The following is a 23,868-nucleotide window of genomic DNA, read 5'->3' on the forward strand; positions in this document are numbered from 1 at the left end:
ATGATGATGGATTATGTTTATTGCAATTGCAGTGTTGGGGCTTTAAAAAAATAATGATGATAAAGCTGGCCATCTCCACTGCAATGTGAGCATCAGGATATACACTTCTGTGACCAGAAGGGAAGTTCATGGTCATAAAACATTAAAAGCAGCACTGCTGATATATAGCCTACTGAACAAAGGTAAGAATCACATGCATCTGTTTCTCTGTTCATTTTCCCACTGCCTCCGCATATGGCCCCCCAAGCAGGAATTGAGATGAAAAGGTTCCCTTGGCATATCAGCATTATTGGGCTAGGTGGACCAATGGTTTCAGTGGTGCCAACTCAAATAAAATATTGGGGGAAGCAGGTAAGCTCCCCCCAATATTAAATGATGCGGTGTATGCACACCATTTGAATGGCAATACCTATGAACTTGGGGCAACTCCCTCAAATATTTTATTGGGGGGCCTGAAGGGACCTCGGCCCCTAGGAGTTGGCTCCTATGGGTCTGACTCACTTCCTATGTTCTCATGTTTACTAAATGTTCAGAAACCAAAAAAGGCCACATCACGGCGGTTTCCTAACTCAGAAATATCAGATCTGTTTCTGAGCCCCAGCTAAAAATCCTTGTTCAGAAACCCAAATGTTGCTAGTAGGATTTACTATGAAATTACAGAATTTGAGCTGTGATTGCAGAATGCAGAATAACTCTGAGGCTTAACTTTCTTGAATTGAGATGCTGTGCTGTTCCCAGTTTTGCATGCTTGTGGATGTGCATTGATACTGACTCAAGTTGACCTTCCAGAAGTTAACTGGCACCAGGGAGGAACAGGTGCATATCCTGTTCCACTTTCTGATGCTAACAAGCCCTTGATATAAAGAAAAACCAGTTCTGTTAATCTTTTAAGCAATTTTCAATGTACTGGAACACTGGCCATAGTCCCTAAGTGGAAGAGCAAGTACTACTTCTAACTGGATGTTTGTCAAACTAATGCCTGGTGCAAATGTACTGTAGGTGAGTCATGCCTGCCCATGGCGGTCTGGAGCAAGGCCTCTTACCTTGCATTTCAGCATCACTTGTTTACATCATGAATCTAATTGAAGATTTCCCTTGGAAGACCAATTTGCCTTGCAAAAATAGGGGTGGACATGGTCTGGGTTGCATTATTTGCTTATGATGTGGCTTGTAGAAACATGACAACTTGACATGTTGATCAAGTCTGGGTCATCGTTCCTGTCCCTAGTTCTTACATAAACTGCTGCAACTGGGCCCTCTGTAAATTCAGCAACTAGATTAACATCTGCTGTATTATTTGATCCCAGCAGAACATTGGGTTTTATATGTGATGACCAGCTGCAGAATACAGATGTCTGGACAAGAATTACTACTGGCAATATTTACTGTGCAATATTTCAGTTTTCAAAAGGGTTTACAATTCAGTTTCCTTCTGGCCAAAGTGAGAAGATTATGGTCTCCTTTTGCAGAAAACATCCCTAATGGGATGTTGACTGTTTTTAGCCACAGAATCAGGTGGGGTCTATCTTCTTTCTTATGTTTTCACAGTGGAATAAAGAGGCATCCCTGCTTGTACATGTATTAATTTAATACATTCTTATTTTATATTCTGAGCTGATAGATCTGAAGGGCAACTAATAAAAACCTGCAGTTAAAAACAACATAAAATCCAAAAAATCAAGCTGCATAAATAATAAAACAGGTTGCGCAGCAAGGAAAATCAGGAGAGAAAATAATGTCAAGTTGAATCAGATAAAAGTGATCAATAAGCCCCAAAACCCTTCTGCGGGGGAAAAAGACTCATCCTTATCAGTTCCCTAACAGGCAGAAGAGTGGAAGCATGGTCAATGACCCTACAAAGAGAATGCCAATGTCTCAATGCCCTGTTTGGCTAACCACCCACCCACCAAAGGCTTATAGTAAGGTTTCTCAGGAAGTTTTTATTAATGAATAGGTATATTTTATAAGGGAGAAGTTGGTCCTTGAGCTATCCTAGCTGTACACAATTAAACGCCATAGAAGTTAAACACGTCCCTTTGAATTGGGCCTGGAAACCAACTGGGATCCAGTGAAGTTGCCTTGGAATCAACACTGTATGTTCCACTCTTGCCATCCCCAGTTAACATTCTGGAAGTACCTTCTGGATCAGCATAAGTGCCAACTCCCTGGGGCCCTGGGTGCCCAAGAACCCATAAAATTCCCCATGAAGGGGCTGGGCACCCACAAATTTCAGTGCCAGGATCATGCACGCCGCATGGCACCTACTGCCCCGGGCACCCATGGTTGCGGGGCTAAGTTGGCAATCCTGTGGATCAGTGATAGTTATTGAGAACCTTTCAAAAGCTGCCAATGTGGAGTATGTTACAGTAATCCAGTGGTTTTCAGCCAGTGTGCCGTGGCACCCTGGGGTGCCTTGAATGATGGTCAGGGGTGCTGTGGGCCTCTGTCCCTCTTTCCTTCCCTCCCTCCTCTGATGCCCTCTCCTGTCTCTGTATCCCAAAGGCTTGCACAGCTGTTTATTGCAGCAGCCCTGGCTATAAACTACAGTGGTACCTCGGGACGCGAATAGGATCCATTGGGTCCTCTTTGGGGCAGGGGGTGAAGCTCAGAGACCAGGTCAGTGGCTGCCCAGAGGACCCCCAAGGAGAGGGGAGAGGAGAGGAGTCTGAGGGAACACTCCACAGGGGAGGGTATTCAAAAAAGGGAGAGAGGCTGCCAGCTCTGCAGGCAAGGGGTGACACAACTGGGCTCCTGAGCCCCACAGGGGTGGCACCGAAAGAAAGTAGTTGGTTAAGGGAGCTGTGGACTCAAAAAGTTTGAAAACCTCTGCAGTAATCTGTTCACACTTATGTGTGTGGTTTCCCCATGCACATCCAGCTAGGAGCCACAGCATGGCGCCAGAGGGCAGCAGCAGGTGCTTATCCCTGCTTTTGTACTTCATCTACATTCCAAGGCTGATTTGGGGAAAAACCACCCAAAAAAACAAAGAATGTCCCCTTTGTTTTCTGATTGCTCAGAACAAAAGGAAGTAAGAATGAAGAGAAAGGGGGGAGGAATAGTGAGACAGAATGCAAACTGTTTCTGGAGGACAGCATCAAAGTAGAGGTGCCCTGAAGCACGTGAGATCAGTCACTACAGAAATGGGGGGAAACGAAGGAACAATTAGATGCTATCCTTCTCTCTTATGGCAAGGTTTCAAGTTGAAACCTTGTCTCCATGTAATCTGCTATGAGGTTTGCAGAAGGCTAGTCTTGCATTCCAGGCCTGAGGTCCTATTTATGTCAGAAATCATCTTTTCCTCTTTGGTGTCACCTGTTTTCTGTGTGACTCATCCTCTGAGCTGGGTGGAGGGAAATTTGGGGCTAAAGCTCAGCAATGCCTCAAGGACAGGCTGAGCAGCTACAGTGCTGAATGTCTCATCTGTGGCTCATCTGGACAGGATTTTGAGCTGACCTGGATTAGAACTCAGCTCCACCCGAGAGCTGCTTTAATCAAGGAGTAGGATATGGGCATTTAAGCAGATTTAAAGTCACTGGTATGGTGCCTATATATTCCTGCCCCTCTATGAATAATAAAAACTCTGGTTAGGGCTCTTTGGACCACAGCTGTGACTTAGAGGGGCATTAGACCAGGGACGATAATATTACACCGGTCCTGAAAGGCCTACATTGGCTCCCAGTACGTTTCCGGGCACAATTCAAAGTGCTGGTGTTGACCTTTAAAGCCCTCAACGGTCTCGGCCCAGTATATCTGAAGGAGCGTCTCCACCCCCATCGTTCTGCCCAGACACTGAGGTCCAGCACCGAGAGCCTTCTGGCGGTTCCCTCCCTGTGCAAAGTGAGGTTATAGGGAACCAGGCAGAGGGCCTTTTCGGTAGTGGCGCCCGCCCTGTGGAACGCCCTCCCATCAGATGTTAAAAAGATAAACAACTACCTGACATTTAGAAGACATATGAAGGCAGCCCTGTTCAGGGAAGTTTTTAATGTTTGATATTTTAATGTATTTTTAATCTTTGTTGGAAGCCGCCCAGAGTGGCATTTTTATTATTACTACTACTACTACTACTACTACTACTACTACTACGCTCCAACTCCTGCCAGCTTCAGTTAGCATGGTCAACAATCAGGGATTATAAGAGATGAGTACCATCTGGAGAGTCATAGGATTCCCACTCCTGGGTTTGATGTTACAGCGAGTATGATTTTTATATTGCTGTAAACTGCTGTGATCTATTTTTATGATACAGCAGTATTTAAATATTTTTTATAAATAGATAAATAAAAGAACTAATATATAAAAAAGTTGGGAGATCCAGTTACAGATTTCTTGCGCTTTATCCTTAGACACTCTGCTGCCTGGTAGGTGCAACTTCCATGCTTCGCATGCTTGGCCTGTGGTTCATCTTTCCAGAGGGGTCTGTTTGGCCCAGAAGCTGCCAACAGATAAATCGATCTCCAGAGCTGCTTCCTTCAACACCTTATCAGGTGAATCCTGCTACTTTCTGCAGAGGGTGGGAGGCCCCATCTCCAGTGCCCATGAATTCTGCTTTCTTCTGACGCTATCTCTGATCTCATTTCCTCCCACTCCTCTCCTGACTGCGGCCATTGTTCTGAGCACCCACTCCTGAATCTCTGCCATCCTCTCCCTCCCTCCACGCCATGCGCTGTGACAGGGTGACCTTGCTGGTGGCGTGCTGCTCCTCATGTTGCTCTCTCCCGCCAAAGGCCCAGGCAGAGAATAAGGATGATGACACAACAGTAACAGTCCATCCATCTCTCTCTCCTCTCTGCCAGGCTGTCTTCACTCTGAATGGCCAAAGAGAGCCTTTGATATGGATGGATAGATATAGAGGCTGCTTTTGTTTCCGATTGGCTCTTCCCAGAAGATTGTGGCAGACACAGCAGCAGAACTCAAAAGGTATTAGAAAAGAGGAACAGATGAGGAGGAAAAGGGACATTATAAGCAAAATGCAAGAGAGAAAGGAGGTCCTTATCAATGCCAGATTTAAGGCATTGTGGGCATGCAGAGCTGAGGGAGCGCAAAATATTATAACCACCACCACCTATAATTATATGAGTACCTACTGAGAAGATCCATAAAAAGGGACACTACTGAAAGGAATTATAGTGCAAATAAGAAATATTTGGAGGGGGTTACAACTTTTGCACTCGCTCAAGGTGCTGCATTACCCAGTTCTGCAGCTGTTCTCATGTTCAGTAAACTCTCTTGCTGTCTTGAAACTATTTTTCTCTTTCCTGTTCTGTGGCCCAGTCTAACTTTATGTACAACAGAAGAGAAACACAGCATTGCATTAAGGTGCTGGTTCCTGGATCCTACTGATGATATTGAGAGGGATGTGATCTAGCGCTGTAGAAGAAGGCTCTCGAGTCCAAAGGTGGCTAGAATCCACACGTCTTTGCCCTTTAATAATTTCTTCCAAACCCTAGAGGTGTTAGGTTGTTCTTAGACTTTACATATGCTCAAGGAGGTACTAGCCCCATGTGCAAGGCTATGGTTCCAGGATATGGTCTGAAGGCAGCTGAGGCTTTGCCAAAGCCAAGGAGGTTCGGACAGTGCCTGGATGGGAGACTGCAGATCCACACATATATTTGAAGCACGTCTAGCACATATTTAAATCACATGACCTTCCCCCAAAGAATCCTGGGAATGACTATTCCCCACTCACAGGGATACCGTTCCAGGCAGCCTTAACAAACAAAGTTCCCAGGGTTCTTTGGGGGAAAGGGCATGTGCTTTAAATGTGTGTTGGATGTGCTTTAAATGTGGACTTCTCTAAGACTGACATGTATGCTAACTTGGGTTACATGATGGAAGGAAGGAGGGGGATATAAAGGCAAGAAATACAATAAAACCCCGGCACAGCAAACATGTCAAGGGGCTTCTGAAATTAGGACCTGAGATTGAGCTGTTTTGATAGATTTCTAAATACACGTAAACAAGGCTGGTGTGATGGAAGTATCCACCCAAATGTCCTTCATTGGTTGAGTCATTATAATTGTTCTTAGGTTGTTAAGTCCTCCCATGTTACCTGGTAGCAGCCTTAAGGAAACATCCTCAAATTGTCTCTTCTTCAATCCAAATTTTCCTATTTACCTTTCTAAAAGCTTTTTTTAAAAAAGTAATATTTATTAAGTGTTTAAAGATTACAAAAAGAAAAGAAAACAAAGTTAAACAAAACAAAACAATACAATACAATACAATACAATACAATACATAAAAAACACTACTTATCTTAACAAAACGAAAACGAAAACAGAAACAATTAAAAACACATCCAATATTTCCATATCTTATCTTTCATTTACTTGTTTCATCGACCTCCTCACACCTCCCTTTTTTTGTATTCTAGTTCAGTTAGCTATTTCAGCAAATCCTTTCCATCTTTCTCAGTTTTTGTCCTATAATTTATCTTAAAACAATCTAACCTTACTTTGCCCCCTTTGGCCCATTAACAATCTATTTTTACTTAATTCTTTATAACATTTCTGCTAAAGCCATATAACTTCATTCCAGCATCCTTCTAACATTCATTAATTTTACAATGTTTCTGTAAATAGTCTTTAATTTTTTTCCAATCTTCTTCCACCGACTCTTCTCCCTGGTCTCGGATTCTGCCAGTCATTTCCGCCAGTTCCATGTAGTCCATCAACTTCATCTGCCATTCTTCCCGGGTGGGTAAATCTTGTGTCGCTTTTTCAGTGCTCTGCAAGTTGTATGTCATGTCTCCTTCCCAAGACCAGGCCAAACATTTTTGCTGCCTGAGGTTATGAACAAGATTCCCTCACTAACACCACTTCATTCAACATATAGAAGCCACATACAAAGGCCACATACAGAGAGCCAGTGTGGTGTAGTGGTTAGAGTATTGGACTAGATCCTAGGAGACCAGGGTTCAAATCCCCACTCGGGCATGAAGCTCACTGGGTGACCTTGGGATAGCCACTACCTCTCAGCCGAACCTACCCCACAGGGTTGTTGTGAGGATTAAATGAGGAGGGAGAGAACCATACCTGCTGCTTTTAACTCCTTGGAGAAAAAAAAGTGAGATATAAATGCAACAGAATAAAACTGGCAGGTGAATTTTTTTTCCAGCAGCCGGGTCCTCCACCAGCTGGCTAACTTAGGGAGTCCAGGGGGCAGACATCATGGCACTGTACAGTTCTGGCATCTTCTGCCAATCAGCATTGGCCGTCTCAGACAGCCGCCTCCCTCTGCCCAACAGTAGGGCTGGCTCTGCCTCCTTCTAGTGACATTGTGAGGTGGGCTGAATTAGGCTAAGATAAGGAACTGCAAACTACTTAGTGAGCCCCATGGCTAACCTGAGATTTGGGCTCAGTTCTCCCAAAGCCAAATGTAGTTCTTCAGCCTCTACAACTAGCTGATTTAAGAAAAGGAAAACCTTACTGATTTAGGTTTAGGAATTGTGACAGTCAATCAATCAATTTCCTTTATTCGACCGATAGTCAGAAATAAAACACAGAAATAAAACACAATACAGAATTATGAACTAAAACATCATAGGGGTATATGAATATGAATTGTGACAGTATTAGAGGAAATCTATCCTACTTCCCAACTTGTGAAAAACCACATTTGTCTGTGAAGTGGCATGACATGTTTCCGTTCTACACAGTGAAGGCTAAAACCTTACTTTAAGTGTTGTTTGTTTTTAAAGCATGTTCTGGATAGATGTGGCAAGAAGCTCCTTTAGGCACCTGACAGAGCATATATACAGTGGTACCTCGGGTTAAGTACTTAATTCGTTCTGGAGGTCTGTTCTTAACCTGAAACTGTTCTTAACCTGAAGCACCATTTTAGCTAATGTGGCCTCCTGCTGCCACCGCGCCACCGCTGCACGATTTCTGTTCTTATCCTGAAGCAAAGTTCTTAACCCAAGGTAATATTTCTGGGTTAGCAGATTCTGTAACCTGAAGCGTATGTAACTCGAGGTACCACTGTACTTGGAAGTAAGTCCCAATGAATGCAGGTAAGCATGTATAGAATTACAACCTGAAAGTGAGAGGAATATGGCCTTTCTTCCCTGACACAGATCTTACATTAACCACATTTAAAACACTGTTATAATGAAAACAAAAAAATTTCCTTCCAGTAGCACCTTAAAGACCAACTAAGTCAGTTCTTGGTATGAGCTTTCGTGTGCACGCACACTTCTTCAGATACACAGAAGATACACACTGTTATAATGCCCAAAGTTTCCAATAGACCACATTGGTCTCACTGGAAGAGAGAGAATCACCCCACCCCACCCCACCCCACAATGCTGTTCAGTCCTGATATTTTAAAGGTAAAGGTAAAGGACCCCAACAGCTAAGTCCAGTCACAGACGACTCTGGGGTTGCGGCGCTCATCCCACTTTATAGGCTGAGGGATCCAGCGTTTGTCCACAGACAGTTTTTCCACGTCATGTGGCCAGCATGACTAAGCTGCTTCTGGTGCAATGAAATACCAAAACCAGAGGAGCGCACAGAAACGCCGTTTACTTTTCCACCGGAGCGGTACCTATTTATCTACTTGCACTTTTTGGCATGCTTTCAAACTGCTAGGTTGGCGGGAGCTGGGACCGAGCAATGGGAGCTAATATTTTAGCTCCTCCCAAATATGCATGCAATCACATGATAGCTAGGTAGGTAGGTAGGTAGATTTGTAGATTCCAGCAACTGCAAAATGCACTCACATTACCCCAAGACAGGCTTGTTTTATATGTTGTCAGTGCTTCATCTCAGGCAAATAAATAAATCCACCTATTTAGACACATTACACAGAATTAACATTACGTAAGAGGAGAAAGTGGTGGGCATCTCAACTTTTTCAATATCAGTTAAATCACAGCTAATTAAAAAAAAACCTCAGCCTAGCTGCCCTTCTTTATATAGCAGGATAGTCCTAAGGAACCAGGGTCTGCTTAATGGGAGAGAGAGAACCTTTTTTAAGGTTTTCTTAATTACTAAACCTGGAGGTGAAGGGGAAGCCTGGTCCAGCCAAGGGTATTTATGTATAGACACAGGAGTCAGATTGTAACGGGGAAAATGGGTCATCTACTTTTCATATAATCAGGGAAGTGGATTAAATCTGCAGAGCGTGGCTCAGTGGGATTTTTACTAACCAAAGTTGTTTGCACGTCCCTGCTACTACCAGTATGTATGTATGTATGTATGTATGTATTTAATAAATATAATTTATTCATCGCTTGATGGGGTGGGGGTGAATCCCCACCCTCAAGGCAAAATGACCACTAACAAAAAATTATCCACAATATAGTCAGATAATGGATTATGTTGATATGGTACGGTTTCTCATGTTCGTAGTTTCGTTGCTAGTTTGATTCATTGACTACAGCGGTGCGCGCGTTATTATGAACTCTTTTTCATGAGAGTTTGCAAAACAACAACAACAACGTGGAACACCCTTGCCTAGAACTAGATAAGGCTTTCTACCTCCACCCTTCTTGTTAAAAAAGTAATAATACAGTAATACAAATCTCCGCTTTCCACTCCTCGGCATGGGAGCTTAGACTGTTGTCCTCTGATTGGCCAGGCTAGAGCGCAGCCTCAGCCAATGAGGCGCGACTTAAGCTTCCCCTTGAATGAAGTGTGTGTAATTTGCGAGTTGTTGTGTGTAAGTGAAACTGATCAAAGGCGCCACGGCTGGTGTTCTTGGCTCTAGAGGAGAACTTGCCGCGTCGAGAGGCGGCGGGGACGGAGGCGATCGGCTCCATACACCCCCGCTGAGCCAGAGAACCGGAGAGCTTGGTGGGCATTTCCCTTGGGGATCAGGTGGCTCATCCTGCCGCCCTCTTCCTCATCCCAAATGCAGAATGCCATAGCCTGAAAAACGCGCCGCCGCATGCCAGGAGCAAGTGGTGGTGGGAGGAAGGCAGAGAAAGGAAGGAAAAAGCCCAAGCAAAATACAAAAGCAACTCAAGATCTTTTAACGATGAAGAGCAACTTGGTCAGAAGCTTCGTGCCTTGGCTGGTCCTTCTCCTGTGGAGCCTGCGGTCTGCAGCTTCTCAAGCAGGTATGTGACCCCGAACAGTCTAAAAATGTGTGTTATCTGTCGTCTTCTTTTCTTTTTGGCTGCCTTGAGCGGAATCGCGAGGAGAAAACTGCCCTTTGCAATAACACAATCGAGTGTCTGTTTAGCCCTAAACAGGACCTTACACGGCGGCTGTGTTTATATCCCGCATGATAGTGGTGTGTAAACCCCCCTACTTCCTCCCCTGAAATCGGATCCGAGGCGTTTGATTATCTTTCTCTCGTTTTGTCAGCCGTAGGGAGGGGAACTGCGTACTAGTTTCATACCACGGAGAGACGCCTTTGAACCTGTGCCGCCGAGCTGTGGCAAAACCTATTTTTGTGTCTCGTCTTCCCCAGCCTCTCAGCTCTTCCTCTCTCTAAAGGGAGAGGGACACCCCCACCCACGCACACAAACAAACAAACAAACCACAACGATCTTTTATTTTCGCGATTGGTACGGGTCTGAGGAGCGCGATCCTGGCTCGCTGATTGCGGGGTTTGGAGGAGAGGCGTGTGTGTTTCTCCTAAAAGGGAGGGCAGAAACTTCAAGGCAAACTTTATGGAATCTGTAAAATGTTGTTTTGCTTGTTTGAAGGGTTGGGTTTTGGAATCAACTGTGGGGAAGACTGTGTGTGTGTGTGTGTGTGTGTGTGTGTGTGTAGGGGGGGTGCTTTAGGCTGAAATTACAGAACCAGGACTTGATTTTCAGCCCTCCCAGCCTTTGAAATTGATTCCCTAGGTCTTGTTTAAACCTCAAAACCCTGGCGCACCTGAAGTAATGATAATAAACAAGTGACTGTGAGCATGTGCAAAGTGCGTTTTCCTCTTCACTGAGTTTCCATAGCCCCTCCACACTTACATACCTGGGATTTGGGGCTTACAGGATATATAGGTTAGAGAAGGTGTGGTTTTCAGGTAGGATTCGACTCTTTGTTTTTCCCCTTGAAGTTAAGTGCCATCTTGGAGGGAAAAATTATTATTGTATTAGTCATTAGTGATGTATGAGACAAGTGGCTACTTCACACAACTCTTCCACAAAATTTTATTCAGTGCCATGTTCTCCTCCCTGAGGAGTCCCTTCACTCATGATGTTCTTAAGGAGAACTTAATTCTTTCATTCTTTATTTGGTTGGGGGGGGGATTCTTGGGTCAGAGTAACTTCCTCTTCATAGTTCCTTATCCAGGGCACATAAAATAACAAACCCTAACCCTACTTACCTGGGAGTAAGCTCAGTTGAATACAGTATGACTAACTTCTGTGTAAACATGGTTGGGACCTGCGGTTCATATTGATCAATTGCCCTCTAATAACCCTGCCTGTTGGTAGATTGAAATATGGCAAAGGAGTGGATTCATCCTGCCCTTTCAAAACAGGTTTATGGGGTTAAGTAGGGGATTCGGATCCACTGTAGTTATTGAGGCTGCGTGAGGGAGTGGCAGCTACTCCAGACTAATTAATGGAGTTTGGGGGCGTGAGCCTGTGTATCTGACATTCCTGTCACCAATATAGATTAGAATCCTGACTCCACCTATATTGAAAGAACATGCAAGGGGGGAGAGTTGGAAACAAGCTTGTCAACACTTTTAACTAATGGTGATCTTGAGTAGAAAAATCCAATGAGGTAACACACGCTCTTTCAACTCTTCTCCAGTGTGCTGTGCTTACACAAATTCTGAACCAACCATGATATTTCCAACTGCCAACTATTGGGAAAAACTTGCCTTGCCCCAGTTATCCTGGGGGTGCAATGTAGGTGTTGTGATGTAGAGAATTCTGTGGGTTCTTGTTGCCTGCTACCCAAAAATAAGGGGGCATTACATTAGTATTGATGCATGACTTTCTCCTGCTCTCATATAATATTAGAACACAGGATCATTCAATGAGGCTGAATATTGGGGAGATTCAGGGCAGAGAAAATCAAGTACTTCTTTGCACGGCACATAACGACAGCTCCCACAAGAGGCAGGGATGACCACCTACTTGGATGGATTTAAAAGGAGATTAGACAAGTTCAAGGAGGCTACAAAGAGGGAAATGCACTCTGCACATGCAATAAGCCCCTGAATATTAGTTGCTGGGGAATACACTGCAGTCTTGTCCCTAGTTGACCAGTGTAGCTAACAGGATGTTGGACAAGTTTTGAGCTTGACCTTCTGCTCTGATTATGGAGAGACTTCCACTATGTATTTAAATTCTACTTAAGGAATGTCTGTGTGTGTCTCTGTGTGGGACTTGCCATAGTCATTCTTGCCTTTTCATCTCCCATTGCTGAACTGTGTCATTGGGGGAGAAAGGGGAGAGGCCCTGTTGCCTTGCAGGTGGCATTCTTTCATTCCCGTCAGACTCAATCCATACCTTGGGCAGGCAGGTTCCAAGTGCGAAGATTAAACACCGCAAAGGGAGAAAAAGTTTTGATTTGAAAAGGGCCAAGTCCACTGTCCTATCTTGTTTTGTGGTTTCTTAAGCCAACAGACTGGGAGAAATAAAAGGAGTCCCTTAAATCAATGTTGTTTGAAAGGTTAACCTCTCCAGCTAGGCACTGTGGTATGGAGGATTTTTTCTGTACAGTGTTTCCTTGGCTATCTGTTGTTAAAAATAAAAAATCTTTGGGGAGGGGGTTGTGTGTGTGAAAGAACTATGAACGTCCTCCTCTTTTAGACACTGGACACAGAGTCAAAACAAGTTAAGCATTCGTTCCGTTTTTCTGCCGTAAATATGTTTGCAAATATTTTTGAGAACAAAGTCCTTTGGAATGCTTAACTTCCTCGGCAGGTTCCCTTTGCACCAGTGGGTTGGGGAACCATCTGCAACCTTTCAGATGTTGTTGAGCTTCATCTCCTATCAGACCCACCGGCATGGCCAGTGGTCGAGGCTGATGGAGAGGGCCACAGGTTCCCCATCCTTTTTTATTATGTCCATGTTATCTGGAATGCAGTTTTCTTGGTGTATTCTAGGGAATGTTTAGGGGCTGCAAGGTGGTGGATGAAGGAGAAAGCTAGAGAGGGGGGAGTAACCTTTTAGCAAGGCTTTGTTGTCATAAGAACATAAGAAGATCCCATGCTGCTGGATTGGGCAAAAGTCCTTCCTGTCCAGGACCCTGATAGCAGCCAGCCAGGTGCCTCTGGGAAGCCAACAAGCAATGCTAAGAGGCAATAGTTCTTCTCTCTTGCTCTTGAACCCTGCAACTGGCACTTGGAGGCTTCATTATGACTGTTATTCATATGGGTGTTTAATCCTGCTTTAAAGCCATTTAATCCAGAGGTCATTACTATATCTTGTGGCAGTGAATTCCACAAATAATTTATGCTGAAAATCAATAAATTGTGCTTGAACTGCTAAGATGGGTTGTTGTCATTTTAAAAACGATAGTAGCGTGGAGGGTCTCCAAAAGCACAGGGCCCTCTGCAAAAAAAGGTGAATGAGTGACCAAGCAGTGGCCCTCCAGATGCTGTTGGACTGCAAAATCTAATCTCCAACATTAGTAATAGCAGCAGACCTGTTTAAATGAATTGACCTAAACTCATTGACTTCAATATGCCTGCTCTGATTATTACTAAATGTTGGGTCTACCCCTTAAACATTGCACTAGAGGCTGCTTAAAAGAGCAGTAAAACAACAACAACAACAACAACAACAACAACAACAACAACAACAGTTCATGCCAATTAACATGGGAGCAATGTTTTTGTAAGACCTTATTTAACTGAAGAGCAACTAATCAATATATTCAATTATAACAAACAGATTGACCGGTCTTCCTCTGCAAAGGTGTTTATGTGAGGTGCCTGCAGCGATGTGTGGCCTTGGGTAGGGTTATGTACTTGCAGGGAAGTGTGGCCTCTTGGCACACCTCCAGCCCTGTGACCCTACCCAGAACAACCCCTTCTCGTCTTCCCTAACTCTCGAGGCTGGTATATTTGCACTGGCACAAATGATGCCCCTTTTTGCTTTAAGTTGCATTTCTGCTGACATGTATTCTGCCTTTTGTACTTTACACGGTGTGTTTCAAGGCACTTGTACTCTGCAGCTGTTCACTAATGAACAACTCTGCTGTGGGGAGCCACTTTGTAGGTGAAATCACCCACTGTGAAGTCAGATAGGTCATTGTCCTCTATGTTGTTGTTAGGACTCTACAGAGCGATCACATCTCACAACCTTTTCTGCTGCCAGCACCAAGGCAGCGCTGGCATGTTTCTAACCCTCGGAACTGCTACCTTATTGGAAGGTAGTCATGAGGCCAAATAGACACAATGAAACTGAGAAGGAAGGGAGACCTCCGTAGGGAACCTTCACTGGTTCCCCTACAGAAGCATTTCTGCGATTCCTTCCATAGCTCAGCGGTAGAGCAACTGTTTTGCATGTGGAAGATCCCAGATTCAACCTTTTGCCTCTCCAGGTAACAGTTTGCAGAGGCTCCTGCCCTGGGACCCTGGCAAGCTTCTGCCAGTCAGTGCATACAGAAATGAGCTAGATGGGCAGTGACCTGACTTGGTATATAGCAGCTTCCTCTGTTCTCAGCTGTCTTAATTTCCTCTGCCAAGAGGAAACAACCTTTATTTTTCTCGCTAAGTTGATGTGTTGGTACACAGCTGCTGGACAACCAAGTGCTGGGAACCTTGTTTACGTTTTTTTCCACTTAATGAGCACTTGCTAATGAGCCCTCTCTTGCTCTCCTCCCTGGGTTAATGGAGACCAGGTTTCCCCAGTTGCCCGAAACCAGTTTTGTGTCAACATTCTTGGCCTCTGCTAATTGCTTTCCCCATGTATGCTGTAGCTTTTGTCAGTGGGAAGAAAATCAAACAGTGTCAGTCAGATAAACTAGAGGGAAAACCTCCCTTCTCTGCCCAGATGCCCAGTTCAAGACACACCTGCCTAAGCAATGCTGAGATTCGGAGAAAATCGTCTACTTCTTAAGAATCCATGGGTCAGAGCCCCCCCCCCACCTTCCCACACATAAGCTGGCCTAAAACCAAGTCCTCATGGGGAGGGGATCAACCTTTTTTTGGTTGCATTTTTCTTCCATGTGAAAAGTATGTACGTATGTACCTGCACAGATTTTTCCTGGCCCTTTCCAAGTGTGAAAAGACATGGGAAAGGACCCCTAGTAACTTCTAAATCAGGGGTCAGCAAACTTTTTCAGCAGGGGGCTGGTCCACTGTCCCTCAGTCCTTGTGAGCCGTACTATGTTTTGAAAAAAGAAAAGAAAAAAGAACAAATTCCTATGCCTCACAAATAACCCAGAGATGCATTTTAAATAAAAGGGCACATTCTACTCATGTAAAACATGCTGATTCCTGGACCGTCCGCGGGCTGGATTGAGAAGGTGGTTGAGCCGGATCCGGCCCCCGGGCCTTAGTTTGCCTGCCCATGTCCTAAATGGACCATATCTGTGAGATGAGGTCTATTATAATTCTAATGACAATGCTATGTCTGTAGAATCCTGATGTTACACAGAACTAGACTTGGCTTGAAAAAATGAAGTGGTAACATTTTGAGCACGTATGGCAGGCCTCTTCCCCCTCCCCAAATTACCAGACCCGTGCTACATGCATCTGGGACTGTGGGGAAGGTACTCCAGACAGGCATGAGTTCCGTTCTGTCTCACTTTTAGGCATTAAACGCCAAGGGGAAGTTTGGCCTTACAGTTGTACCTCAGAAGTCGAACAGAATCTGTTCCAGAAGTCCGTTCGACTTCTGAAACGTTTGACTTCCAAAGTGTGGCTTCCGATTGGCTGCAGGAAGCTCCTGCAGCCAGTCGGAAGCTGCGGAAGCCCTGTCAGAAGTTCAGCTTCCAAAATACCATTTGAAAACCAGAACAGTCACTTCTAGTTTTCGATCGGGAGCCAGAACATTCGACTCCCAAGGCGCTCGGGAGCTGAGGTGTGACTGTATGTTGGACATATTGCTTAAGTGTATTGATTAGGTAGCTAACATAGTGCCTTCCAGATGTTTTGGACTACAACTCCCATCATCCCTGGCTGCTGAGTATGCTGACTGGGGCTGCTGGGAGTTGTAACCCACAACAACTGGAGCAGTAGCACATTGACTAGACCTGGAATAGAGTAATTAATGCAATTGCCTGGTTTAGCCTTGGTCCAGGAATTCTCTTTGGTTGACGCCGGGATGAGCCCATTGTTATATTAGGTTTCAAGTGTAGCTTTTACAAGATCTGAAGGCGATGAGTTGATAAGAGGAACTCTATCTTGCTTATCCTAAGCACTGCCATAGTATCATCTCTCCAACACCCTGGTCCTCACAGTTCTGCTCTCGTGTCAACAACACTGCAACACAGCCACACTGCTAATTGCCACAAATACTCTCCACACCTTCTCCAGGCCTGCTCCCTTCCAGAAAGGGTCATTCAATTAATATGTACAAGAAATCTTCTAAAGGTTAAGAAGGCTTTGTCGACTTTCCAGTTCCTGGCCAATTCTCTGCTCTGTTGATAGATTTAAAACTACTACTACTCCTCTCTCTCTCTCTCTCTCTCTCTCTCTCTCTCTGTGTGTGTGTGTGTGTGTGTGTGTGTGTGTATTTTCTAGGCTGCAGAGAAAATAATTGTATCTTAGGGTTGGGAGGGACCGGGACATCATCAGTCCAGGTCTACCCTGCCTTCATGTGGCATTAGCCACAAATTGGCCTCCCTGCAGATTAAGCTGGAATGAAAGTCAGACACTAGGATGACACAAAAAGGGTGCCAGAGCAAAAGAGGTGCCTTGTGCCAAAGTGCCTGTGGAGCACCCAGCTCCTCCGGCAGACTGGATGAGTTGGGAGGGCACATGGCATAAAGGGAGGGAGGGCAAAACTCTTAGAAGCCACACCAGGGTTTGAAATTAGCCGGATGCCAGGTGCATTTTGTGTCTAAAGGTTCTCCATTTGCGAGCCCCTCAAAAAGACTGGTTGCCATTTTTTGTGCCTGGCTGACACTCAAGGATTACTGAAATGTATGTGCTCTGAAGCCTCAAAGTATATGTTAAGGATAGACTATATGTTAAGGAGTTTAACAGTAAAGAGTGTTTTGAAAACCTGAAGTATGGTACCAATATCTTTATTGTAAACACAAAATTAAGCATGTATTAAATGTGATATGCAATTCACATAAGTGACACATTGTTAATATTAATTCATGCTTATCAAAATAATAAATAAATTGTGTTGCCAACCCCCCATCCCACCCTGTGGCGACTAGACATTCTGTTTTGGCGCCTACAACCCAGGTCCCAGAAGCCATTTGGCTCCTAGCTTTTCTACCCCAGTTTCTAACACTGAGCCACACCAAGACCATTATTTATTTGTCACATTTATCCACTATTGTAGGGTGCCTTACATTGAGCTATTTAATTTAACCTTTATAATAGCCCTGCGAGGTAGGTTATGACTAAGAGGCAGTGATGTCAGCAGCGAACCTCCTAGCTAAGCAGGGATTTGAGTCTTGGATTCTTGCATCTACACTCGACATTCTACTCACGTAGACTGTGATTGCTTTCATTGTCTACACCAGGGATTGGGAAACCTCTGACTCTCCAGTTGTTGAAGGTCTCCAACTCCCATCAGTCATAACCAGCATGGAAAATAGGTCAGAGATGATGGGAATTGCCGTTCAGCATAATCTGGAGGGCTACAGGTTGCCCATCACTGACTGTACCTCCAATTGCATTTGCTTCACAAAAATCTGGGAGTTTGTGAAAGAGAAGCTAGTGTGTGAGTGTATTGTAACTTTAGGGTTTCATGCATGTTATTTGTGTGTGTGCCTATGGATGGAAGAAGGACAGCCTGTATTGTCAGGGGGATAAACATCTGTGGGGCTGAGATACAAATGATAACGGAGCAGGGACCAAACAATGGAGCCTATTTCTCTGATACATTTATTTCTGATTGGAATCTGTCCAGCCCTTGGTTCAGTCCCTGCCTCCCGCTCTTGAGATAAAAGAACTCTTTGTTGCTGGACCTTCACTTCTGGTTTGACCAAACTCCTTAAGTCTCTTGCTCAATGATTATTAATTTGGAAACTGCAAAGTGCTAGGCAAATGGAGGGGATTCAGGAATCCTGGCATTTCAGTGGGAACATGACTATGTAGGGGATCCATAGTAGATTAACTGTAATATAAGGTTTTGCCCCAGAACCAAGTTTTAGTGCCAAATTGGTTGTGGTTACTCCATGGAGAGGGGGAGGTACTTTGTGCATGATCAGAGACACTGAGTATCATGGCCGCGTCCATCTTGCAAATGTGTATGAAAATGGTCGCTGCTGACTGAAGCATGCTGTAGAATGAAGGTTGACAAAACGTTCGATTGTGGTCTGCAAGCTAATTCTGTTGGAGAACTGGGTGTTTCGCTGCTCACTGGGGTTCTTGCGAAGAATGCTGGGCTTTTTCCAACAAGGCACTTCTTGTGCATACTCAGGGTCAGTCAACACAGGGTACTTATGTGCTCTTCAAAAATCCCATGAGCTCTTGCTGGATGACAACAGAATTTCTAGTTGTGAAAAAGAAAAAGGAGTCTGATCAGCACAAATCTAGAAGACTCTGGTTGCTGGCTTCATACGGAGCTCCTTGGGGGGGGGGGGAAATGTGAAGGATCATTGTTTTAAAAAAGGGTACCCAACAGATTCAGAAAATGACTTATAAATGCTCCAGCTGCCTCAGGCGTTTGGGCCAAGCCACCTGATGCAAGGAAATGCAAATACCAGTAAATCCTGCAGGGTCCGTAGCCAATTTAACCTGGTAGAAAAACCATCACTGTATTTAAGCAAGTGGTCCAAAATCGATGGGGGAGATTGTTCCACTTTAGCTAGAGATGCTCACAAAAAGGCACAGATGTTCTTCTGGGATGTTGAGGCCCACCTGGCACTGAAAATGTCGTTCTGGATCTCCTCCTTGGAGGAGCTCTCCTTTTCACGCTCTCCTGTTTCCTAATGCAGGCAGCCATTTCCCCGTGGTGCAACTTTTGGGTCCAAGGGGCTGTGCCCTAATCTCTTCCATCTATGCACAGCTTATGTTGTCAGAGATTTGCATGGCCAGGGCTGGGCAGGATTGCCCCTCCCATCTGAATCACTCCAAAGGAGGGGGGGTGGAGGGAGGACCTTTCGTAATAGGTAGTGCTTGCTGAGTAAATAGCCGCAAGCGAAAAACCAGGTGTGCAGGGGAAGATCGGAAGGGTGGATGCCCAGCCATGAAGCAACTCCGAGCGGCAGCAAAGCAAGAGGGATGATGTATTGGAGGGGTGATCTACTTGAGGGACCATATCCAAACAAGGGGTGTTGAAAAGCATCGTGGCCACAGCCTCCGCCCACACCTGGCGTGTGTCCTCTCCTGCCAGATAGGCACAGGGTGTCTTCACAAACAGAGCACTGAGTCAACTGAGAGAGAGAAAAACAATGTTGCTCATCCCCCGCAGTTTGAATGGGTGTTAGGGACAGACACCAGGATAGCTCTTGGAACCGCCACTTAAGCAATCCTATGGCAGATGTAGGTTTTAGGACAGGGAGCTTATCCACAGAAGAGGGTTGTTGTTGTTGTTTTTGAATTGAGGGAAGGATACCTGAAGGAGCGTCTCCACCCCCATCGTTCTGCCCGGAGGCTGAGGTCCAGCGCCGAGGGCCTTCTGGCGGTTCCCTCATTGTGAGAAGCAAAGCTACAGGGAACCAGGCAGAGGACCTTCTCGGTAGTGGCACCCGCCCTGTGGAACACCCTCCCACCAGATGTCAAAGAGATAAACAACTACCTGACATTCAGAAGACATCTTAAGGCAGCCCTGTTCTGGGAAGTTTTTAATGAGTGACATCTTAGTGTATTTTTGGTCTTTGGGGAAGCCGCCCAGAGTGGCTGGGGAAACCCAGCCAGATGGGTGGGGTACAAATAATAAATTATTATTATTATTATTATTATTATTATTATTATTATTATTCAGCTCCGTACATGCCATACATTTATGCTGGGAACTGTAGTTCACCCCTCACCATGGGTGTGGCCAGGATTTCTTTTATGGGGTAAGGGGACTGGACACCCACTATCATCCTCCTCTGACTGGTTCTGTCTAGCAGATTTGGAACATAATGTCTCAGCGGTTGTTTTAAATTACTTTCTTTTGGTCCCAAGTGCTCAGAAAAAAATCTGTCAAAATCTTTCTACTTTTAGTTAAGTATTTTAATCAACTGAAATGAGAAAGGCTCCTGATGATAGGGACACCCTGGAGGGACAGAATGATTGTTGCTCTTCTCTTTCTTTCTTACCAAGACCAGAGAGGAGGGAGGAGGAAGTGGGCAGAGAGGGAAAGCCACACAGAAGCACCTGTGGCTTCCAGTGCAGCTGCCTGCACTAATTTTAGGCTTTTCAACTTTGACATTGCCCCTTGTAAAAAAAAAAAAAAAGGCTTTTCAGAGCCTGCCTTCTTCTACATTCTTACGCCTCCTCCTGACAGAGGATACACTTTTGGAACAGGGGCTGTAGCAGCAGAGGCACAAATAAAGCTCTGCTAGAGGCAGCTTCACAGCATGCATATTCCCTTGGAATCAGTCCAGTTCAGAAGTGCAGGGTCACTTCAAGCCCAAGCCCCCTTCTAAGATTATGCAAGATTATACAGTCGTGTTATAATTGTCGTCGCTGGCACCCGTCTGTCTCGTGAGACAATGGAGCGCGCCTCCGGGGGTGAAGTCAAACCACTGTATTAGCAGCACCAAAAGTGACCTCTGTGGAGCGCAAGCCTGGGCAGTGTTGAATGGAGGTTTTGGGGATGCCCAGATAACGAGACCTTGCTGGTGTGGTCCAAAGGGAAGCAGAGCAATACGTTTGACGCTAGCTTGGCTGCTGGAGTTGCTGGAGGGAGGCGTGCAAGGCGCCATCCAGCTGTCTTAGGGATTTGTGTAGAGTTTACTCCTTAGCCTTTTCTTCTCTCAAATATAATTTGATGATGATGATAATGATGTATGCATTGCAATGCTCAATGCAGATCTCTCTGTGTTGCCTTTCAGCTAGGTCTGCTATTTTGTGTGCATGTTTGTGGGCAAATGTTTTGGAACGCTCCAATAGCTTCTTTCTGAGCGACGTAAGTTGTGTTTACCTTGTTACGCAACAGAACATGCACACCATTCTCTTGAAACTGAAACACCTTGTGTTTTCATTCTTCCTAGATGCTTAGCTATGGAGCATACAGAACAACTCCATTCCCATGCCATGTGCCTCCTTCAGAGTGACCCTAGGAGCCAATCTTTACCCAACTCGCCTCCTTTCACTCTGCTTGACTCCAATAAACACAAAGGGCTTCTTAGTTGCCAAACAGCTTCCTTTTCATGCTGATTGGGTGGCTCTGGGATGCTGGATGTGGGGACCCTGCTAGAACCCCCTGCAACCTTGGACCACTGCACCTCTGATTGGAATATGGTGGAAGTTCAGGAATGGCATAGGACAAGACAGATTCCATCAGTCCACCGTCAGGACTGTTATAGTTGCATCCTGCAGTTTTTCTGAGGAACAGGGTGACATAAGCCTCTTTTTTTAAAAAAAAACAAAACCCAAAACAAGCAAACCCTCACAACAACCCTGTGAGGTATAAATAGATCATGGGAGTGTGGCTGACCCAAGGTCATCTAGTAAGTTTTGTGGCTGAATTTGACCTCTGTTCTCCTGGCACACTCTCTTCAAAGACAGTTTAGGAGGTTTTGGGTGCTAACAACTCCATTCCAAAATAGTCTCATCAAAGCCCAACTCACAATGTTATGTGATTATAACCCTCCTCGCTCCAACCGGTGGAGGGAAAAGCGTTGTATGCAGGAAACAGGTGGGTGAAAGGCACTTGCTGCCTCATCTCCCAGCTGAGTGGCCCTTTCAAAGGTACAGGAGGAAATACTGAGTTACCACCCAGCCACTCCTTGCTTTGTATTTTCTGTATGGGGAAGACCATAGAGCAGGAAGTGAGAGTCCACATCATAGAATCATGGAATTGTAGAGTTGGGCCCATCTAGTCCTACCCCCTGATGTTGGACTACAGCTTCTATCAGTCCTAACCAATAAGGCCAACGGCCAGGGATGATGGGTTTTGTAGTCTAGCAGCATCTGGAGGGCCCCAGATGTTGGCCTTTCGCGTAAGCCGCAGTGACCCTAAAATGGAACCTTTCAATCTCCCCATGGTTGTGCCAGGGGAAGAGAGGAAAATAGGAGCATATGAGACAGAGGTTCACTGGGCTTGTTCTCATAAAGCTAAACTGTGGCTTAGTATTACAGTGATACATCGAGTTAAGTACTTAATTCGTTCCGGAGGTCCATTCTTAACCTGAAACTGTTCTTAACCTGAGGTACCACTTTAGCTAATGGGGCCTCCCACTGCCGCCACACAATTTCTGTTCTCATCCTGAAGCAAAGTTCTTAACCTGAGGTACTATTTCTGGGTTAGCAGAGTCTGTTACCTGAAGTGTATGTAACCTGAAGCATATGTAATCCGAGGTACCACTGTACACCTGAATGCAGACACTGTGAACTTTGAATTCTGTGTGGCGGGCAACCGTGTGCCAGAGTTGGTAGTATTGCTGCTACTGTTTATGCAGCTTTTTTGAGTGTTCTTGATGCACATTATCCCGGTCATCTGTACAACAGCCCTGTAATGTAGCTCAGATGGATTATCCCTAAATTGCATGTAGAGGAGCGGTTATGGGAGCAAGATCTGAATTGTGAATTTCCAAGGTGCTGCATCTGAAACCCAGATCAGCCTCTTCTCCAGGTATTTTTTAAGACTTCATCTCTTATCAGCCCAAGCCAGCACAGCCAGTGGTTAGGAAGGATGGTAGTCTAAAACATTTGGAGAGGACTAGGTTGGTGAAGGTTGAATTAATGGATCTATGAAGCCCTGTTGAATGCATGTATGATTTCTCCATACACAGGACCAGTAGCATGCATCCTATCTGCACAGATAAGTGTGGCGATTGTCCTCCTTTTCCCTGATGTCACGATGGGCAAGGGCTCCAGTTGGCACCAGGAAGCAAAAGGGTGAATGGGGCTGACAACGTTCCCTGGCAGTTGGAAATGGCCGAGGGCCAGGTATGAGAACACAATTGGCAGCCGATGATTTATAGAAACCTGAGCTCCAGCTTTTTAAGATGGGAAGTAGCTGGGCTTTAGTAAAAACCGGGGGCTCTGTTCTCTCCTCTTCCTATAGAAGCCAACTTCCTCCTGGTTTTAATACACTCCCGATTGTTTTCGAGCTGTGAACTCAGCCTACACAAACCACAATCATGCAGTGTGTAAGGAGGAGAATGGGTCATTTATGATTGTGAATAATAATCTGTATAAAAGTGCCTAAAATGAGGCAATCCCTGCACCCACAATCTAATAAGCACGGCACAAGAGGAAAAAAGGGATGGGGAGGGAAGAGGAACACCCATAGATGGTTGCGTGCTGAATGGTGAGCTTAAGGCGGCTAGGTTTTATTTTGTTTTCTGCCTGTCTTTCTAGGCTGGAAATGTGGAACTCAGGTTTATACTTGTTTGGGGCTCTGTACTGTCGTTCCAGAAGGGTAGCAGTGAGAAGTATTTATAAACAGAAGAATGCAGAGAAGGATCAGAGGTCGGCTCCCTTTGTGGAGATGTGTTACTCTGCATGCTATCCTTCTCCCACGGCTGGCTGCTGCTCCCAACTGCCACAGAGCTGTCAACCCTTCCTCTCTTTCCACCCATCCCTTTTGAAGGCATGTGATTCCTTTGAGCACTGCATCCGTACATTTCTTTCCACTCTCTGTCATAGTCACCCAAGTTCTGCTTATAGGAGAATAGTACACTCCTAAGCAGTGGTTGAAACTCCCATTGTTCTAGGCACATTTTGCCT

General features: G+C 45.1%; 1 protein-coding gene and 1 long non-coding RNA gene across 2 annotated transcripts in view; both read left to right on the forward strand.

Moving 5' to 3' along the window:
* The first annotated feature begins 4,089 nt into the window (after positions 1 to 4,089).
* Positions 4,090 to 7,754, forward strand: LOC310839348. The gene is made up of 3 exons (XR_014561461.1): positions 4,090 to 4,191; positions 4,794 to 4,917; positions 7,697 to 7,754. It is a non-coding gene; the product is annotated as an uncharacterized lncRNA (long non-coding RNA).
* A 1,885-nt stretch (positions 7,755 to 9,639) lies between these two features.
* The window catches only part of ERBB3 (erb-b2 receptor tyrosine kinase 3), a 91,599-nt gene continuing 77,370 nt past the window's right edge, over positions 9,640 to 23,868 (forward strand). Inside the window, exon 1 of the mRNA XM_083727386.1 lies at positions 9,640 to 10,057. Within this exon, the coding sequence (XP_083583512.1) occupies positions 9,886 to 10,057 (172 nt within the window). The 5' untranslated portion in view covers positions 9,640 to 9,885. The remainder of the gene's footprint in view (positions 10,058 to 23,868) is intronic.

This window comes from Podarcis gaigeae (assembly GCF_964106915.1).
Source record: "Podarcis gaigeae genome assembly, chromosome: 2".
Classification (NCBI taxonomy): Eukaryota; Metazoa; Chordata; class Lepidosauria; order Squamata; family Lacertidae; genus Podarcis; species Podarcis gaigeae.